Source organism: Crinia signifera, chromosome 8 (assembly GCF_055691185.1).
Source record: "Crinia signifera chromosome 8, ASM5569118v1, whole genome shotgun sequence".
NCBI classification, from domain to species: Eukaryota; Metazoa; Chordata; class Amphibia; order Anura; family Myobatrachidae; genus Crinia; species Crinia signifera.
The window spans coordinates 51,429,124-51,450,094 of record NC_139224.1 but is presented as its reverse complement, the minus strand read 5'-3'; the positions used below and the strand labels follow the sequence as shown (position 1 = coordinate 51,450,094).

The 20,971-nt window shown below is 46.8% G+C and overlaps 1 protein-coding gene across 2 annotated transcripts in view; it reads left to right on the top strand.

Moving 5' to 3' along the window:
* Nucleotides 1-20,971, top strand: part of TMPRSS6 (transmembrane serine protease 6) — a 95,536-nt gene that overhangs the window by 62,173 nt on the left and 12,392 nt on the right. For both annotated transcript variants that reach the window (XM_083156357.1, XM_083156356.1), the window contains 6 exons: nt 6,773-6,885; nt 8,112-8,221; nt 14,467-14,609; nt 14,719-14,817; nt 14,966-15,076; nt 19,274-19,390. In XM_083156357.1, coding sequence (XP_083012483.1) covers nt 6,773-6,885; nt 8,112-8,221; nt 14,467-14,609; nt 14,719-14,817; nt 14,966-15,076; nt 19,274-19,390 — 693 coding nt within the window. The remainder of the gene's footprint in view (nt 1-6,772; nt 6,886-8,111; nt 8,222-14,466; nt 14,610-14,718; nt 14,818-14,965; nt 15,077-19,273; nt 19,391-20,971) is intronic.

Sequence of the window (20,971 nt, the reverse complement as noted above, 5' to 3'; positions counted from 1 at the left end):
ACAGACACCAGAGGTCCTACTCGACCTCTAGCATGTATCAGGGGAGCGCAGCACGTATAGCGCTACCCAGAAACACGGATTCAGGGAGCACTAGCAGGCTGTGCTGCTGCAGCCCCCTGGCAACAAGCATGTAACCCCCCCCCCCCCCCCTCTGGCAACTAGTATATAACCCCCAGCATTAAGCATGTAACCCCTGGCAATGAACATGTCAGGTATGTAGTTAAAAAAATGTTTTATTAATGCTTGGGAGGGGGACATAATTAGAACTTTGTGGTCCCCATAACAACACTTTGAAAGTGCCCCCCATCTACAAATAGGGGAGAATGGGGGTACTGGATAACACACAGGGGTGCAGTGGAGGTACAAGGTGTCAAAACACCCACACACAGGGTTTAGAGGGTGCTAAACCATTCAGGATTAGGGGATGTACACAGTATCGTACATTGGGTTGTACACAGTCATAGGTGCCGATTCTGTGGGTGCTTGAGGGCCCGAGCACCCACGGAAGTTGATGAGCACCCACCCGCTCAGCAGCGGCCCACCCGTCCGTGTCCCACTGCACTATCCCTCCCTCGTCGCTGGCACAGGTACTGTGGGGGCATTTATGTACCTGCACTGTGGGGGCATTTATGTATTTGGCACTGTTGCCATAATTTGAATATTGGAGACAACTGTGCTGAATTATTTTGTGGTCACGCCCCTTTCACATGAAGCCACTCCCCTATATTTTTGGCTTGAGCACCCACCAGCAAAAACATAAATCGGCACCTATGTACACAGTCATACACGGGTACTGGGGTACTCAGTTAGCACACACGCAGGGGTAGGGGGTGTACACTGTGTCATACATGGGGGTAGGGGGTACAGGATTTGGTGCACAAACACACACACACACACACAGAGGTAGAGGGTGTACAGTGTATCATAAATGGAGGGGACTAGGGAGGTAGTGTGTCTCACGCACACACACACACACACATATAATAGCAAAAACCACCCTATCAAAACAATAGCAAAAACGGTACTTGTTTCCTAGCACGGCGCTCATCGCATCGTATACCATAAGCCATACAATGGTATGCGATGCGATGTTACGCGATGGCAGCCGATGTTATACAATTTTAAATCATATACCATTGCATTGTATGCCATTGTATGCCATATACAATGGTATACGATTTAAAATTGTATAAGCACCCTAATGGGTGTTTTCAATGTTAAATGGGCCCCCTATAAGATTATTAATTGTATAAGCACCGTAAGGGGTGCTTACAATGTTAAAAGCACCCCCACGCCACCCCCACTATCAACGCCAACCCGAAGCGTGACGAGCGCAGCGGTACGCGTCCTCTGACCATTTCATACCCCCACCATCCACGTCAGCGTGGAGTTGATTTTAGATAGTGTTGACGAGCGCAGCGAGCCACCGAGGGGACTCGGAATACATGTAAAGTAATATGCTACGCTCGCTATATAAAATCACTATATAAAATCAACTCCACGCCGACGTGGATAGTGGGGGTATGAAAAGGTCGGAGGACGCGTACTGCCGCCCTAAGCGGGCTCGCTGCGCTCGCCACGCCTCAGGTTGGCAGTGCTAGTGGGGGTGGCGTGGGGGTGCATTTAACATTGTAAGCACCCATTAGGGTGCTTATACAATTAAAAATCGTATAGGGTGCTTAAATCGCATTGCATCGCATCGCATGCGGCTATATGGCATGCGATGAGATACAATGCATAAATTGCCATACGACTGAATCGTGGGCGCAGTGCTAGGAAACAAGTACCGCAAAAACTATTTATTCGATTTGCACATCTGCCCCAAAAAATTTTTGCGCTTAGGGACTGGGAGCAGTACCCAGTACAGCCATTGTAACACCATCAAATGTTTACTGTAATGTATAAAACATTGGACTGCCGCCATCAAATGGTAAAACTACTACCATCGATTTAAAAACATTGATGGTTGACCATCCCTAACACAGTGAGTATATAGAGGGTGTCACACACACAAAAGTAGGGGTCATAGAGGTCACATACCAAGGAGGTGGGTACAGGACTTCTCGGGCACTCACAGGTTTTTGCTCCAACCAACCTGGGGCTCAGCTGTAAGGTGCCAGTGAATGAGGCCCGAGGATCCAAGCTAAAGTCGGTAGAGGGAGGATCCAGGCTGGACAAGGAGCTTGAAGTAAAGCCAGTAATGTCCAATGTAAATCTGGAGGCACAAGTCATCAGAGAACACCCCTGGGAACTATGCCCGAGAATGGCAGGCCAAGCTCTTCTTCCCCTATCAGGCGGACAGCTGGTGCAGGGGCTGCTGAAAGGGAGGGCTCTTCACTAGATGCAGTGCAATGTGACTAGGTTAGGGGGAGTGGCAGGTCCTGGAGACAGCCCGGGCCCCGTAGAAGCATAATTCCCTGCAACCACAGTAGTTCTGCCAATGATGATGCCCAGTTGGATAATTTTAAAGATGTGCAAATATTTGTTTTCTTTAGTATTTTGTTCCCATTGTGCTACAAACTCTGCATAGAAAGTTGTCACACCCAGTCAGGGTTTAAAGTGGTCATGCAGAGGTGGGGGAACTCATTACTCTATGCCACCTAATTACCCCCCTTCCCCTACCCCCATTTGGCAGAGACAGAGCAAGTGGTGGGGTTTTTGGCATCCCCCTGCAAACTAGAATGCTTTTCTGTAAAAATTACTGTGCAGCGCCAATGCGGAGGTTAAAATATTCCACCTCTCCATTAGAGGTGGTGGAACTGTTTCACCCTGTTCCCCCTCACTTTAACCCCTGCACCCTGGCTTTTCAACTAAACACATCTCCTTCCAATAGCTGGTAATGAAGTAGAAGTATTCTCTATACCATAGATCAATTTGATCATGTGCCATATGACATATAATTTGTGCTATGAAGTTTCCAGCTGCTTCTCCCCTCCCTGTCAGAGATAGGCAGGGGGTTTGGCGTTGTGCATTGAAGTTCTCGTTGCTACGTACAAGATCATAGGTGTAGGGGTAGTAGAATTATGTTAATGTGCAGCTGCCCAGGGCCCCACATATCTTGGGGTCTTCAAGCAGGGGTGGGTGGTGCTGGCAGTGAAACAGCTCTCTCTACCTGCCTCCCAAGACTGCAGTCAGACAGGGACTGTCTGTCAGCATGCTGATTGGTTGATCGCTGGAGATATCCATCAAAAGAGGGCTGACAGTTGTTCATTGTATAAGAACATACCTCCCAACAGTCCCGATTTTAGCGGGACAGTCCCGATTATCAGGGCCTGTCCCGCTGTCCCACCCGCGGGCGGCAGTGTCCTGCGGTGTGGTGGGGCTGTTAGGAGTCCCCCCTGTCAGCTGCTAAGCAGCGGGGAATAAACGCTTTGCGCATGCGCACAGCGTCTATTCCCGCAGCCAGGGGGCTGTGGGGATGGCTAGAGGCTCACAGAGCCTCTTGGTCATGCCCCCATAGCGGCAAAATGGGGGCGTGGCCTCACGGGAGAGCCGCGAGTATAGACCACGCCCCAACTTAGGCCACCCCCCCCCCCGAAAATTTCGCCGTCCCACCTGCTGAGCTGCCAAAGTTGCGCGGTATGTAAGAACATGCAGAGAGATGTGCAGGACTGCAAGAGAAGCATGTTATGATTTTTTTTAATTGATTCCCAGTGCATTGCTTTGCCAAAGGCCTATAATGATGTTAAGATGGCCCTGGGAGGGAGGAGTGTGGGCATACCTCCCAACTGTCTTCTTTTGTGAATTGGGGATGGCCCAAAAAGGGTGGAGCTTCAGTTTAAGAAGGGTGTGACCTATGGTGGATGGGCGTGGCCTCTGTTGGAGGGGTGTGGTTTAGCACCCCATTCTGTCTTTTTGGAGCATGCCAAGCGCTCCCTGCAATGATCTATGCTGTGCGCATGCTATGTAGTGATCACCAGCTGCTGTGCAGACCAGAGGTGATCACCTGCTCCCCAAATCTGCCCCCCTGCCCGACTCGCGAGTGGACAGCGGGACAATGTCTAATTAATGGGACTGCCCTGTGGTAGTTGGGACAGAGGGGAGGTATGGGAGTGAGGATTACCGGTAGGAGAGTTATTAATGACTTTCAGTGGGACTGAGCAGAAGATGCTTACCAAACAGAATTCCCACAGGGGAAGAATTTACATTTACCAAGCACTGCAATACACAGATGGAGAAACTGCGCCTGTCATAGGTTTATTGCAAGTTTTGATGGGGCGTCCGACAGTACATCTAAAGACATCTACTGTAGATCGATTTGTAGTGCTCCAAGTGGCGTCACAGTATAGGCAAACCAAAACTCAAAATCAGCCCCATTAAAATGTTGTCAGTCTCCTTTGAGCACCCCATTCATTAAAGGACTACTGCAAATTATTATTACACTTGTATAAATACTACTAAACAATGTGCCCTTAGATGTGCCTGCTCAGCCCCTTCAATCTCATTACAATGCTTTAATTCTGTAAAACCATAGCTGCCTACCCTGCTGCATTCTGCAGGAGACTCCCTCATTAGTCTAGCAATTTCCCTCATGTCACCTAGCCCACATTACACTGTTACATTTATGGGGAAAAAAGAATGAGAGCTAGATACAGTTACATTGAATCATCAGCACCATTTCCCAGCACATTACCAAGTATAGTAGCTCTTAAGGTGCGTACACACGGGGGCGATTTTGTCCAAAATCGCGGGAAATATGGTCGCTCAGCGACCATATTGCCCGCAATGGGAGTGTGCACCGGCGATATATCGCCGGGTGCGCGCTCCCGTTTTTGCCCCTGTGGTGATCGCTGGTCGCAGGAACATGCTCCTGCGACCAGCTGATTACCACTGCCGGCTTCCCCCTGGCAGTTTCTTTTTCATCAGCGACCATCTCTGGTCGCTGATGAACAGGAGAAACTGAGCAATATATTGCTCAGACATATATTGCTCAGCAATATATGGCTGAGCAATATATCTCCCCCGTGTGTACACAGCATTACTAACTGCTTTGGGCTCATCTGCATTTGTATATAAGTTATTTTAAAAGATCCCTCTCAGATGTAGCTGTACACACCCACGCTTTTAGGTACAACGTGCACAATCTCTTTTACCAATCTCTCCATATATGGAACTAGACACGCCCTTTGGGTGGAGCATGACACGCCCCCACAATGGTGCGCTTTACAAAATTCTGCTACCAACTATAATCTCCTTGGAACTAGTTTTCAAAAGTAAGCAAGTATGTGTAAAACAGATATATAACTATAGTCACATTTACCAAGGGACACCTCACCCCTCCCATGCCCCAAACAACCCATCAATAGATGCTAAATGTTGCACCCCAAAAGTCTAGATCAAAGTCTAGTAATGATCCCCTCATTAGATACTGTAGGACAGAAATTGGGAAGCACAGGACCTCGCTGACTGTGTATGAGTCTGTCTGACATTGCCTTAACCTCCCAACCAGAACAGGCAGTGTTTATACATTATCATCATTTGGCATCTTAGCCTGTGGCAGCAATTCGCAGTATGTGCAAGCATGTCCTTTCTGTAATGTAATCAGTGAGTAACTCTGGAAACCAGCACAGCATGACCTTGCAGCTCTATCTAATGGCCAACATACTCAAAGTGCTTGTTGGAATGTATAGTCTGAACAAATCTAATATGTTATTGGTTGAGGTCATATAAATGTTATTCCATGTGAGTAATTTTATATTAATAATGGTTAAATAAAACTATTCCATGTTTTCATAGACCCAGTAAGACCTGTCTGGTCAGTCATTCTAATGTACTGTAGGCACATGCAGGACACTTTCTACATTGCCAAATTTGGTTCCCGTTGGTATATCTAGAATCTAGATAGTCAATAGGTCTATTCCAAAATGTCGACATGCAATAGGTGGACAGGGATAAAATGACAACAGGGTCAAAAGGTCAACATGAAAAAGCTAAACATGTAATAGGTGGACAGGGTCAAAATGTCGACATGAAAAAGGTGGACACATGACAAGGACGACATGAGTTTTTCATGAATTTTTTATTTAAATCGACTAAGTTCGCCCAGATTGCATTCTATATGGGATCCTAAATAAATGGGCCCCTTAATAACCTAAAATGCTAATTAAGGTATATGGGGCTTTATATATATATATATATATATATCAGAAAGAACGGGCGCTCCATAGTGCAATTATCGTAGGTATAACAGAATTTTATTTTTAAGAACAATTCACCACAGTGGCTAAGGTGACGTACCACATGTGGCGGTATATAAACACAGCAGAAGATAAAACATAAATGACGGTGCTCAACACCGTGTTACCACTGCCGGAGCGGTCACTTTCGCCTGGGCTCCAAAGTCTCTACAGTCTGAACGTTGCTAGGCCCCGCCCCTACGCGTTTCGTCACACAGACTTCGTCAGAGCCCTCAGCCAGCGAAGGCTTGCCCTTGCATGGTCCGTACGCAGGGGGGCCTGCGCATGCGCGGTCATTCAATTATCGGATGGTTGCAAATTTGGCGGGCCCTATGTCTCAGCCAAACACTGCTTTACATCTGCTGAACATCTCTACATTCAGAATTTTTCTAGTATTGTTTATAAGATAAGCCTCAGATATAAGATATGCCTCACAGGATGGATAATAGCATCTTTATTAGGGAGTGTCATTGATTTATACAGTAACTGGCACTGATTGGAAATGATTCACAATGCTTACCGGATTACCTGATTGTACAAAGTGTTTCTTGGTGTCCAGTTACCCGTGTAATGGGAAATACCATTTCTATTACCAGCCTGTGAGCAGAGCATTGTGCTGGAGGAAGGATTCCATGTCCAGGGCCATCTGAAGACGCCTTACTACCCTAGCTACTACCCACCATATTCACAATGCACTTGGAACATCAAAGTAAGTACAAGGCCTCTAAAAGTCATAAAAACAGAGTTATTTATATCTGAATATCAATAAACTTACCATCGGCAATCTTTATGCCCCACATTTTAATAAACTTATCTAAACCTTATATAACTTAACACTAAAATAACGAGACAGACACGAATGCTGGCGTTTCAATATGAATGTCAAATTTATTGTTTGACAACTATATATATAAAAGGGGTGGCGGCCCTAAAGAACGGTCATAGAGAAAAGAGGGGTAATATGACATCACACCATTTACACATCGTTGGTGTTCAACTCTCCCACGCAACCCACCCGTGCGGATGGTGCAGCCCATCCCCTGCCCAAGGGGCATGGGCTAGTGACATATCAATGACGGGAGAGCGCACCCAACTATCCTCATACTACTTCCATTTGAACAAGGACCGTTCTTTACCGCCGCCAAGAAGATAGAAAAATAGGGAGGGAGGGAGGGTGGGGAAAACCGGACCAGAGAGGAAAATCACCTGACTTCCTGGCTATTCCTAACTATAGGAACCCCTCCACTCCTCCCTAATTGGCTAATACTGGTCATCATAGCCCCTAGCAAAAACACACAACCTAAAGTGCAGGCAGCTCAGAATCCTTAGGTAGTTTATGTCACCTCAAGCTTAATCAGCCTTCGGTGTTTTTTTTTTTAAGTATATCATTTCTGCTTCTGGATATTTGTATCTGTACCATACTTGCCTACCTGACCCTCTCCATGAGGGAGAAAACGCCCTGTTCCTGGACTTCCCTGGTAATGTATGATTGCCATCACTATATAACATTGGGCCCAATGTAAAATCGGGTCTCAGGGACCATTTTACATTGGTTCCGATGCATGCAATCGACGCGATTTTTTTGGACCCGATGGATACAATCAAAATCGCAGGCGCCGTGCTAGGAAAAAAAAAATGCAAAAAAAAAAAGGCAACCCATTACAGTTGGCCCATTGTGTGTGTGGCGGGAAGGCATTCGTGTGGGTGGCGTTTAAATGAATCGTAAAGCTACAAAATTCACAGGTTTGGGAGTCAACCAGATTAACCCCCCATAATGTGTACCCAGCATAAGATCTCATGGAACTTATAAAGCAAAAAAGGCATATTACAGGTATATAATATATCACTTCCAGTCATGCTTTACATTTTTCTTTTGCAAATTACCAATACTACTGTATTTTTCCGATGTAACATTGTTCCTGCATGCTATATCAGGTTCCTTCTGCAGAGTATGGTGTCGCTCTGAGGTTTGAAGGATATATGCTGACGGGCCAGTATACATTTGCACCATGTATTCAAGGACAATGGAACATCCACAATCGCAGGTACTGATTTTTCCTATTCAATCACAATTCTTTATAAAGGTCTTAAGATAGCGATGACAGACCCAGGACCCCACAGGTTCCTACCAGCGCAGTGTCTTTTGAAGGAGAAAGGTAAAATTTTTGGGTACTTGTTTCCTAGAAGGGCACCCATCGCGGGCATCGCATGTACATCGCATGCCATTATAAGGGCACCCATCGTCGGTCGCATCGCATGCGGCCAAAAAATCACATGCGATGCGACCGACGCGATTACCGATTTTACATAGGGAACAAGGTTAAATGGCCCAATTGACCTGATTTGACATAGGGAACAATGTTAAATGGCCCACAGAACCCAAATAGCCACCCTGAACTGTGAAATGGCCCCCCCAATTGTTACCGCCACTCCACGATCAACGTCAACCCGAAGCGTGGCGAGCGCAGCGAGCCCGCGAGGGGCGGCGGTACGCGTCCTCCGAACTTTTCATACCCCCACTATCCACGTCGGCGTGGAGTTGAGAATAGAAAGTGTGGCGAGCGCAGCGAGCCACCGAGCCCGAAGCGTGGCGAGCGCAGCGAGCAACCGAGCCCCGCGAGGGGACGCGGAATACGAGCCCGAAGCATGGCGAGCACAGCGAGCCCCGCGAGGGGACGAGGAATCCGTGTCCACTCGCCACGCTTCGGGAACGTGTTTCACGTCCGCTCACCACGCTTCGGGCTTGGTGGCTCGCTGCGCTCGCCACACTTTCTATTCTCAACTCCACGCCGACGTGGATAGTGGGGGTATGAAAAGGTCAGAGGACGCGTACCGCCGCCCCTCGCGGGTGCGCTGCGCTCGCCACGCTTCGGGTTGACGTTGATCGTGGGGTGGCGTTAACAATTGGGGGGGCCATTTCACACTTCAGGGTAGGTATTTGGGGTCTGTGGGCCATTTAACATTGTTCCCTATGTGAAATCGGGTCAATTGGGCCATTTAACATTGTTCCCTATGTAAAATTGCGTCGGTCTCATCGCATGCGATTTTTTGGCCGCATGCGATGCGACCGACGCAATTTTTTTCCTTGCGATGCCTAAGATCAGAACCCTTCTAGAAAACAAGTACCAATTTTTGCAATCTAACACCCAAAATATTGATTTCAAATCCAAATTTTGTACTGCAGGAAAATCCAAATCAGGTTATGATCAGATCTCCTAGGTAGATCTGAGCAGAGTTTTGATTCAGTTCAGATTTACAAAATTCGAGTTGATTGGGATTTCTGGAGCACTTCACCAGGTATAGGGCCAGATGTACTAAGCTTCAAAAGTGATACAATGGAGAGTGATAAACAACCAACAAATCAGCTCCTACATACCATGTCACAGACTGTTTGAAAAATGTCAGACAGGAGCTGATTGGTTGGTTGTTTATCACTCTCCATTTTATCACTTTTGAAGCTTAGTGAATCTGGCCCATAGTCCATCTGTTGCTGAGCAGTGCACGATTGTGTGCATCCCTAGTGTGAGCATCCCTGCTGCCAAATTTTCTGCAGGGGTCTGCACAGATGCATTAGCGCCTAGGCGCATGCGCAGTCCCCCACCATCGGAGATGGGATCGAATTCGGTCCTGTGCAAGCAGGACTGAATCGATCCCTAAGTTAGGCCTACAACCCATGTATGTGGGGTACAATATTTGCCATGAGACCAGCTGCTATTCAGAATCATATGACTATATGATCCAACGGGTGCAAGGTGAGCAGTGCACATGGGCCCCCTGCTCTCTTGTATGACTATATTTCTATTTGAAACTATTTGCACAAGTTATACTTAATAAATATATGATTTTTGTACTTTCTGCTACCTTCTGGAATCAAGGATTGGTCTACAAAGGTTAGTAAGCTGATTTCATTCAGTAGGTTTTCCAGCTTTCCACATGGTGCTGTATGTATAGTTATTCCTAACATTATGGGGGAAATTTACTAAGAATATGAATACAAAATTTCATATTCGTATTCTTAATACGAATGACTACGACTTCATACGGCTGTTTCAGCCGTATGCAAAATCGCATTCCGGAGGGGAATTTACAAAGCAGTCAAATACCACTGCTTTGTAACCCTCTGATGGCGTAATGATTTGTATTAGCTGGCCGTATATACGTATGGCCGCTAATACGAATTTGTATAGCCAGTCTGCATGGATCAGTCAGATCCGTGCAGGCTGCAATGTGTAAAAAAAAATAGAAAAATAAATAAATAAAAAAAACGGCCAGCGCATGGCGGGGGATCGGATCATCAGATGAGCCAGAGAAGCAAGCACTGCAGCAAGTAAGGTGACCCCCATGTGCACTCTTACTGGAAGGGCTGTCCTATGTGTAAATATTCAGATGTCTACATGTATACGGTATTAGTAAATGCCAGTGCCACTATACATGAAATAAGTGTTAAGGAGCTCATACACGCTCCGTTTTCGCCGGCTCCGTTCTGTATTATGCGATGCGCGCTCCCGCGCATCACATAGTACGGTACAAAAAGTATGTGCTGCACATACTTTTTGTACTAGGTACACATCGTATCGGATAGCAGTGCATGCACACTGCATGCACTAGGGATGCGATCCGATACGATGTGTACTTTAAAAGTACAGAACGGAGCTTTAAAACGGAGCGTGTATGGGCTCCTTTAGGCTGTATTGCATAGAATATGGAATGCATACATACCGCTCTTATAGTGAATATGTTATTTGCACAGAAAATGGCACACAACATGGACTTAAGTGATATTCAAATGCCTGTTACATTATACTTACTTCTCTGGCATCACTGGTGTAGAATGATGGTGAAAATGATGCATTTACCATTTTCCCAAAGATTGACTATGTACTGTACATGGCGTGGGCCTGCACAAGCACAGTAGACATAATGGTACTTGTGTACTAGCACGGCGCCCACTATAATAGGTCGCACAACATATAATCGCATCGCATCGCATGGCATACACCCGATGCACTGCGATGCGATTTTCAATTGTATAGGCCCCCTATACGATGTTTAATTGTATAAGCACCCTAATGGGGGCTTACAATGTTAAATGCACCCCCACACCCCCACACCCCCCCCCCACTATGAACGCCAACCCGAAGCGTGGCGAGCGCAGCGAGGTGAGCGGGCGCGTATTACTTTACATGTATTCCGCGTCCCCTCGCCACGATTCGGGCTCGCCACACTATATAAAATCAAAACCACGCCGACGTGGATAGTGGGGGTATGAAAAGGTCATAGGATGCGTACCGCTGCCGCTCGCCACGCTTCGGGTTGGCGTTGATAGTGGGGGTGCCATTGGGGGTGCTTTTAACATAGTAAGCACCCAACACGTTTAATTAACTTATAGGGGCCACTTTTAACATGGGAAAACCCTTTAGGGTGCTTATACAATTTTAAATCGCATACCATTGTATATGCCATACATTTCGATGGTATATAATTTAAAATTGTATAACATGGGCTCCAACGCGGAACATCGCATCACATCGCATATTGATGGAGTATGTCCCAACCTTGCAGGGAATGGCGCTGGCGAAGCCAGTCGCCTTCCCCCGCCAGCACCATATCGATGGCGAGAAGGGGACACGCGCGCACGAGAGGCGCGCGCGTCCCCTTCCGACGGCGCTTCCATCCGCTCCCCCGGGTCCCCGTCGGCTTGTCGGCGGTAACCCGGGGTCCCCGCCGCCTGCCCGCATCCCCCCTAACCCCCCTAACCCTGTCCGTCTCCCTGAGGGGAAGACGGACAGGGATTCCTTCGCCGCGGCGCGTCTCAGTATAATGGATGGCGAGGCTGCTGGCGGATCGCCAGCGGGGACGTTCTGGCGATCCGCCAGCCAGGATGTACAGTGCTCCATCTGTACCATCGCATACCATTGCATGCCTTATGGTCTGCGATGCGATGGGCGCCGTGCTAGTACACAAGTACCGACATAATATAATGGGCAACTAGGAAGGCAAGAGACTGCTCATGAGTAACATGATATCTAAATTTTACAAAACAGACAATAAAAAGCAAGATAATGCAATTTCTTATTATTTTAGTATCTTCTCTTACCTTATTCAAAATATCAATTCATTATTCAAATATCTAATGTCAAAAATATACATAAGGCCTTATTCAGGTCCCTATGCTCGCATGCCAATACGCATGCAAGCTTGATGTTTTACGTATCCGCATGTGCATTCGCATTTCTGCGCATGTGCATACAACGGCCAGATTGAACAGATTGTTTGCCGTGTGCACGCACACGCACCCAACTTTTGCGGCTGGTAGGGGGGTGGAGAGTGGCGGGCCGGGGTAATCGCCCATGGGAACGCCCTGCATTTCATGGGCGTTCCCATGGTAATCGCCGGGTGATGTGGGCTCCGGGGCAGGCAGCAGACATCACCGGATATCAGCTGCCCACCCATTTCAGCCCGAATGTGCCGAGTGGCCTGAGAGTCACTTTATATATATATATGCGTGCACGCACCACATCTATCAATGATCTAAAGATTGTGAATGGATGTTTATGTTAAATATCCATTCACAGCCAGTGCGTGCGAACACACGCTGCAAGGGGGGGCGGGAGGTCCGGCATTTGCGGGGCAGGGTCTGGTGGACTCGCAGCCTTGCAAATCAACCAGAAAAACCCCCATTATGTAATATTCACTATAAGTGGCTACAATAAGCTCTGCTTAATAGAAGTCTATGTATGCCTAGCTAAAGAGTTTTAAATCTAAAATTGTCCTATACTACTAGATTAAGGATTTCCGAAAAAAGTACTTTACTTTTGCTTGTACAGGTGTTTTTTAATTTAGCATATTAAAGTTAAGGTGCCCACACACTAGAACGATTTTTGGGCCGATCGGCCGATATATCGTCCGATGTTTACCGATAATCGACCGATATCGGTCCGATGCACGCTCCCGTGGATCTTTAGCTGAATCTTCTGAGTTTACGTGCTGCACAAAAGATCAGAAGATTTAACAAACGATTCATAGGAACGCACACGGGATCTTCAGAAAAATCTTTGGTAAAGATGTGCGCTTGCCTGAAATCTTTTGTCCAGGACAGGCAAAAGATTTGAAGGCTAATTTATGCGCACATCTTACGATCGCAGATCTTTCGAGTGTGTGGGCACCTTTAGATTTCATTATTCCAGTAAACTCGACTTTCAAATACCAGGATACAGCAAGATCTACACAGTTTGGTGTACAAATAATCTAGATTGGGTACAGATGTATCTGTCCTCATCCTTGCTGGCGATCCGCCAGCAGCATGCTGCTGGCGGATCGCCAGCAACACGGCGCCGCTATCGGACTGAGACGCGCGTGCGTCCCCCACGCACGCGCGTCTCAGTATCCGGGCGGCGAGGCGGACGCATTACTGTCCGCCTCCCGCTCGAGGGGGCAGGGGGGGACCCGAGGAGGCTGCGGGGGGTGCGGTCGCCCGGTGTGGGCACCGGGCGACCGAGGGCAGCACCTTCGGAAGGGGACGCGCGCGCACCTCGTGCGCGCTCGTCCCCTTCCGGCATACAGATGGCGGCGGGGCAGGGGATGGCGATGGCGACGCCATCGCCATCCCCTGCAAAGATGAATCCCGCTACATCTGTAGGTGTGTATTTCATACATGTGTTTAGCAATATCTGGGTTCTTGCATTGATAAGGAAATATTTTGGACCTTCTGCGTGGATTCTAGATGATAGGACCATAGTAATTAAGTACACAGATAGGTAAACCCCATATGGTCAATATAAGTTTGACAGGTAAAAAAGGTTGACAAGGGAAAGGTAGATAATGCTTAAGGTCGACCTATTCAAAAGGTTGACCCATTCATATGATTGACACACATACGGTCGACATCTTTTTTTTTCCATTGAGCAAGGCACCTTGCCGAAGCATGACAGGTAAAGCAGAGCACATGTGCCAACCATTTGTACTCTTCGATCTTTTAAGATGTCTACTTTTTACATGTTGACCCATTGACCCTGCTGACCTTTTGACCCTGTCAACTTTGTGCAGGTTGGCTTAATCATGGTTGAGCCAATGATCTAGACCGCTTCTGTGCCAAATGAAAGTACCGTTTGTTAACATGGGCATTGAGAAGTACTTTTGTATTCAGAGAACCCAGGTCCGTCCAGCACTGTCATCTACTTACCAGGAGAACTGTCATTTGTTTTGGGGTTTTTTTGTTAGCCCTCAACACTGCATATAGTATATGTACAGATAGCAATGACACCCAAAATAATGTTACTGCTACTTCCAGGATGTGTGGATTACGGGTGCTTAGACCTTACATTGAGAGAATTGAAGGCATATCAGAAAACATCTCTATAAGCTTTTCCTGTATAAGAGCACTGACCGGACCAGGGATCCAAGCCTCCTACAGCCTCTACAATCGGTCAGACCGTAAGTCACACTATTATCACCTATTTCCTCCTAACATCCTATTTCCTTTGTTACGATGCCCAGTACAGGTGTCTAAAGGTTGTCTTATTATACCTGTACCTCTCTGTAGCATGTCCTGGGGAGTTCCTTTGTATACAAGACGGTATGTGTGTGCCATTATGTGACGGGGTTAAGGACTGCCACAATGGGTTAGATGAGAGAAACTGTGGTAAGTAGACCTGCCCCGATTTTGTGCAATAATTATTTTCGTCAGTGTTTTTGTGTGAACCCACAATGTCCACTTTTTGTTCACATTATTTTGTACATTAACATTATCATCTTTGTTTGCTATGTGGCTTCTGATTCCTTTACTGCAGTGTGTCCTGCTGAGTACGAGTGCCCAGAAGGCCAGTGTATTAATGCCACACAGATCTGTGATGGTACTATGGACTGTGTGAATGGCACAGATGAGGAGCAGTGCCATGAAGGTGACTATTTACCATTGCATTTCCTCTATGACATACATTTCAAACCTTATATCGAAATTCCCTCCCTCACTCTTTCTTAGATCTATTGTGCTGCTAACTACTTGTACAATCCCCAGCCTCTTCTCCTGCCATTAAATGATTTAATGATCATCACACTGAGACTCATTTGCTTATCTGGTCTCAGCTACACCCTTTCCCTACTAGATTGCAGGCTCTATTAAATGCAGGACATTGTTTGTCTGTCTGTATTTATTTCATCTACCTTGCATGTCACATGCTCTGCCCAACCTATCATAAAGATGATCACCCTACTTAAACCTGGCTTTGCACTCCAACCTTTGCCAGTACAACTTCTCTGCTTAGCATGGCTCTTAGTACCTTGTGATTCTGCATCGCTCCAGTTACAAGTCTTCAGCATTGCTAATAGCATTCAGCATCTTTTTCAGCTACATTGCTTATCAGCATTTTGCGTTGTTCCAGTCAGTGTCATCATAAAGGGTGTGGAGGGGGCAGACTGCACCAGGGAACACCATCCCAAGAGGTGACACCAATATAGCAAAGCTGCTCTATTAATTTGGTGTCACCTCCTTGGATGATGAACAGTGGTGACCGTAGTAATGAATGTGCTTCATCCACTCCCCAAAGCCTGGGTGTTGCCCAGTAGCTCTGAGGGTGCTGGGCAAGCCCCGAGATGACAAGAATGGCTGCATGACATGTGGTCACTCATCCAAAATGTCATACATCAGGCGGTGTGCCCTCTATCATGAGAAGGGTCAGGATGTGAGAACAGCCCCCATAGGACCTGGTACATAAGAGCCATGTGCAATTAATCGACAAACCTAGGGCCATAGAGTCAATCAATGGAATGTATGCTGAAAGGCAATGGGCTGTCTAATTGTGTTATAAGTAGGAATACTGCGGCTATTGAGAAGAGGGGGTGTAGCGATGTGTCAGTAAAGAACAATTGTGGCAAATCTATATGATATACATTTTGTTACTCCATTGTTTAAACATGCTGTGAATGGCTCTTAAATGGCTGGTAACATACTAGGTGGAGTCACAGTCCCTAATTCTGGTGGAAATACGGCTCATAAGCCCAAATACTGCAGACAGTGAGAATGAGCACAGGTAATTTGCAGGACAGACATGCAAGGCTGTAACCTGGCCAGTGGCGTAAGAAGAAATTTTTATGCCCCACCCCAATTATTAATTATAATTTTTGTTCTACCTACATGCTCTTTACCTGGTGTTTCCTGCTCTTTGGAAACGAAAAAGAAACTCGGGTGGGGTGCACTCTTAATCCCGAATTTGAAGTTGCTCAATTAAGATGCTTATATTTTTATTTTGTTTTCTGTTTTTATATTTTTTTAATGCTGTGTACAATCATTTAAATATTAAGGCTTTTGATCATGTGGCTTTAAAGTCCAGTGTGATATCAAAGCAAATTTTTAAATGCCTTAGTCCCTACGAATATTTAATTAATTACTTGGGGCTGGTATTTAAAGGTTTGTTAATTCTGTGTTAGGTTGACCGTCATAAATCCTTAATACCAATATACCATTGATATAATGGGATCTTAATCATAGGTCAACAAAAATAAAAATTCAGAAAAACAAACAAAGTATATACATTCTACCATAGATACATATGTACAAATCTACAATTTTCCTGTCATACTTGCTTAGCTGCAAATGTGGCACCTGCTAGTATTTGTACAAATGGCTGGTTAGCAACAGTGTATTTAAATTGAAACAGTTTCAATACCGTAATCTTTCAATTAGAATCTTACAAGATATATTGTATCCCCTATATACCTAGGGAATTTTCAAGATGTGCTCTCTCACTTTGTACACAGATTTTACATGTCATTTATCCGGAATCACTATGTGCTGGGTGGGCACAATTTAATCAGGACTACATTCAACAGTATATATGCCGTAATTCAAACAAAAACCATATTGCAGCTTGTTATTCCTTAGGCTGCAGCATAATGTTTAATTGGATATATATGTGTCCACAATCAATATATGCAGAGATTTAAACAATAATAATACTCCTGCTGCTTGTTATTCCTAAGGCTGCAGCACCGTGTTCAATTGGATAAGTATGCCAATTGGTGTTTCCTGCTCGTTGCCAGGGGTTTCTTACTCATTGCCAGGGGTCAAATGCTTGTTGCCAGGGGTCAAATGCTTGTTGCCAGGGGTCAAATGCTCATTGCCAGGGGTTTCTTGCTCTTGCCAGGGGTTACATGCTTTCAAGCGCACAAGCGTTTCAGGAATCTGTCAATTCCTGATAATGCTATACACGCTGTGCTCCCCTGACAGATGGTAGAGGCAGGGCCGGTGCCACCACTAGGCAGGTCTAGGCATTTGCCTAGGGCGCCGGCCACTGGAGGGTGGCAGTTCGCCCCTTGCCCCCGTGCAAAGGGGGTACCTGCTGCGCCGTCTGGGGAGTGGGCAGGGGGGTCCATGCTGGCTTCTGACAGGAGCCTGCAGTGGTGTCCTTGTCGCGCGGGTACCTGCAGCGCTGTGTACAGTGGCATAGCTACGTTTTGGGTGCCCCCCCCCCCGTCGCCGCCCCGCCAAGCACCCCTACCCCATGCAAACCCCCCCTCAATCCCCCACAGCCTTACCTATCGCGCTGGTCCCGGCGGCTCCGTTCTTCTGCTGAGGACCACCAGAAAATGGCCGCCCCCATACAGCAGACAGTTTCAGAGAACTGTGTGCTATATGGGGGCGGCCATTTTGTGGTGGTCCTCAGCAGAAGAACGGAGCCGCCGGGACCAGCGCGATAGGTAAGGCTGCGGGGGATTGAGGGGGGTTTAACTATAGCACCGCAGCCCCCGGCGCCCCCACATGCACAGCGTCCCCCGCGGTGGCAGGGGCTGCGGTGCTATAGTTACGCGATTGGCTGTGTATAAAGCTGGTGGCAGTGGGGGGTCCCTGCAGTGAATAAGAAATAGCTAGCACTATACGCCGGGCTATGCGGCGGCGTGGGAAGTGTTTTGAAAACAGAAGTGCTTCCCGCGCCGCCACATAGCTCTAGTTATTTCTTATTCACTGCAGGGACCCCCCGCCGCCGCCAGCTTTATACACAGCCACTGCAGGCTCCTGTCAGGGACCCCCCTGCCCGCTCCCCTGATGGCGCAACAGGTACCCCCGGCACCGGGGCACCCCCACCCCCATCGTGGGTCATCGCATACCTTAAGTAAATTTTTGGCCTATTTTTAGCCTTTTCCCGACAATTAAAAAATCGCGTCCATCGCATGCCATTATAATGGCATGGGATGCGACCGACGCGATTTAACATTGAATGCATTGTATTCAATGTTAAATTCCTATGTAAAATCGGGTCCATTGTATGCCATTATAATGGCATACAATGCGACCGATGCGATGGACCCGATTTTACATAGGGAACAATGTTAAATGGCCCAATGGACCCGATTTTTTATTGCATACCCACCCTGATGGGTAATTTGTCAAATGCACCCCCCCCCATTGTTAACGCCACCCCACGATGAACGCCAACCCAAAGCGTGGCGAGCGGTACGCGTCCTCCGACCTTTTCATACCCCCAATATCCACATTGGCGTGGAGTTGATTTTATATAGTGTGGCAAGCGAAGCGAGCCCCATGAGGGGACGCGTAATACCTGTGAAGTACTGCGCGTCCGCTCGCCACCCTTCACTATATAAAATCATCTCGCCACACTATATAAAATCATCTCCACGCCGACATGGATAGTGGGGGTATGAAAAGGTTGGAGGACGCGTACCACCGCCGCTCGCCACGCTTCGGGTTGGCGTTCATCGTGGGGTGGCGTTAACAATGGGGGGGCATTTGACCCATCAGGGTGGGGATACAATGAAAATTGGGGTCTGGGGGGCATTTAACATTGGGCCCAATGTAAAATCAGGTCTCAGGGACCATTTTACATTGGTTCCAATGTAAAAATCACATCGATCGCATCGATTTTTTAGGACCCAATGGATACAATTTTAATCGCTGGCACCGTGCTAGGAAACAAGTACCCATCTGTCTCTTCCAAGGTGGTGGCCATTTTCGGAGGGCCGTTTTCAGCAGAATCCGTGTGGACAGCCAGAGCTGGACCTGGCTCCTTTTTTCAGATGTTAAAAATAGTGCCTGGTGCTTCAACACACTTTAATGCTCAGTTTTTATTTTACCATTTACACAGCTGTTCCCTGTGGTGCCTTCAACTATAAATGTGCAGATGGAAGCTGTGTGAAGAAGATAAACCCAGAATGTGACTCCATTATAGACTGTGGTGACGGCTCCGATGAAAAGAACTGTGGTGAGATCTGATCTAGAATTCCACTCTACCAAGCGATAACCTCATTAGGTGTAACAGGATGGAAAGTAACACAATGGCCCTTATTCTAATCGGCTCGGTACGGCCCGCGTGCGGCCGTACCGCCGATGTTTTCTCTCTGCACATGCGCAGAGGTCACTCTGCGCATGTGCAGGGGAATTCTCCGTGTTAAAAATTTAGACGCCGCAAAGGGGGCGTATAGGGGCGTGAGGGGCTTCATCCCCTCATTTCCCTATGTGTACGCCCTGCGTTTCATGGGCGTTCCCATGCAAACGCGGGGCGTACGCATGGTAATGAGGGCATGACGCCACTCATGGGGGCGGAAAGCTGACGTCGCCGGATGTCAGCTTTCAGCCCCCATACAAGCTACCACACGGACGATTGTCCGTGTGGTCTCAGCTTGCGGGAGCTGCCGCGGCGTGCGGTCCTGCCTTCGATGGTCGTCGACCATCGAATGCAGGGGGCAGCTCCCAGCATGGTGGAGGCGTACGCCTCCACCATTTTCGTGCGGTTCGCCAGCCGTCCGTGTACGGACGGCCGTGGCGAACCGTATGGTGGGCGGGGATTCGTCTGGTGCGGTCGGAGCCGCATATGCGGCTCGACCGCACCAACCAGAATAAGGGCCAATGACAGGACACTGCTCAGGAGTGGCTGGATTGCTTACTGACAAGGGGACAAAAGGAGAACAGTGTTAAGATGTAAGATGGAGGTGGGAGTGATACTGTGATAGGAAACTGTAGACTAAAAACACAATATCAAATTAAAATTATACTGTCAATAGCATATATTGTACAGTAGAAGGGGAAAAGAAAATATAATGGCAAAAAGAGGTAAGCAAGATTGGAATAATAAATTAGAATAATAAACATTATGCAGCATAAGCTCAGTTGCAGAAAAGTCATAATGTTTTTTAATTAGTTTTAATTTAAAAATTTCATCGTTCAAAATCCACGGGGGCCTGTTTACCAAAGCGCAATATACCTCACGGTTGGCAAAATCTGGGTGTTTTTCCAGCAATAAGGATTGGCCGGATACTGCAATGGGTTACCAATGATAATATTGCTGATGTCGGTAACATCCGCATGAGATAATAGTCACTGGGTCCCAGTGATGATAGCTGTGGGAAGTTTGCGAATTCATCCATTTGTGATCAGGTTTGAATCAGGCCCTTTGTGTGGAGATTTCTAATTAAAAGTTATTGCAGCAATTTTATTTATTTATTTTTATTATTTTAGTTTTTTTGTTTTTTTTTTGTAATATTTTTTTTTTTCAGTTTAATTACATCTTAAGACTACCCTAGGGAAGCATTAAGTTAACCGTTACTTATCCAGGCAACTGTTGCTGTTATTTTAATCAGCAAAAAAAAAAAAATCATTATTATGGTCACTTACTTATAATTAGTCCATATCAACTTCTTTCTTTTTTTTTTTAAATCTTCCCACACTCTACATTGACCAAAGTTATAACAGCATTAGGGTTATTGCAAGGAGTGATTGAGATTGAGCATGATTCCGATTTGTACGTTAGTGCCTACTACACAGCTGCGAGTTTTCAGCCTACAGA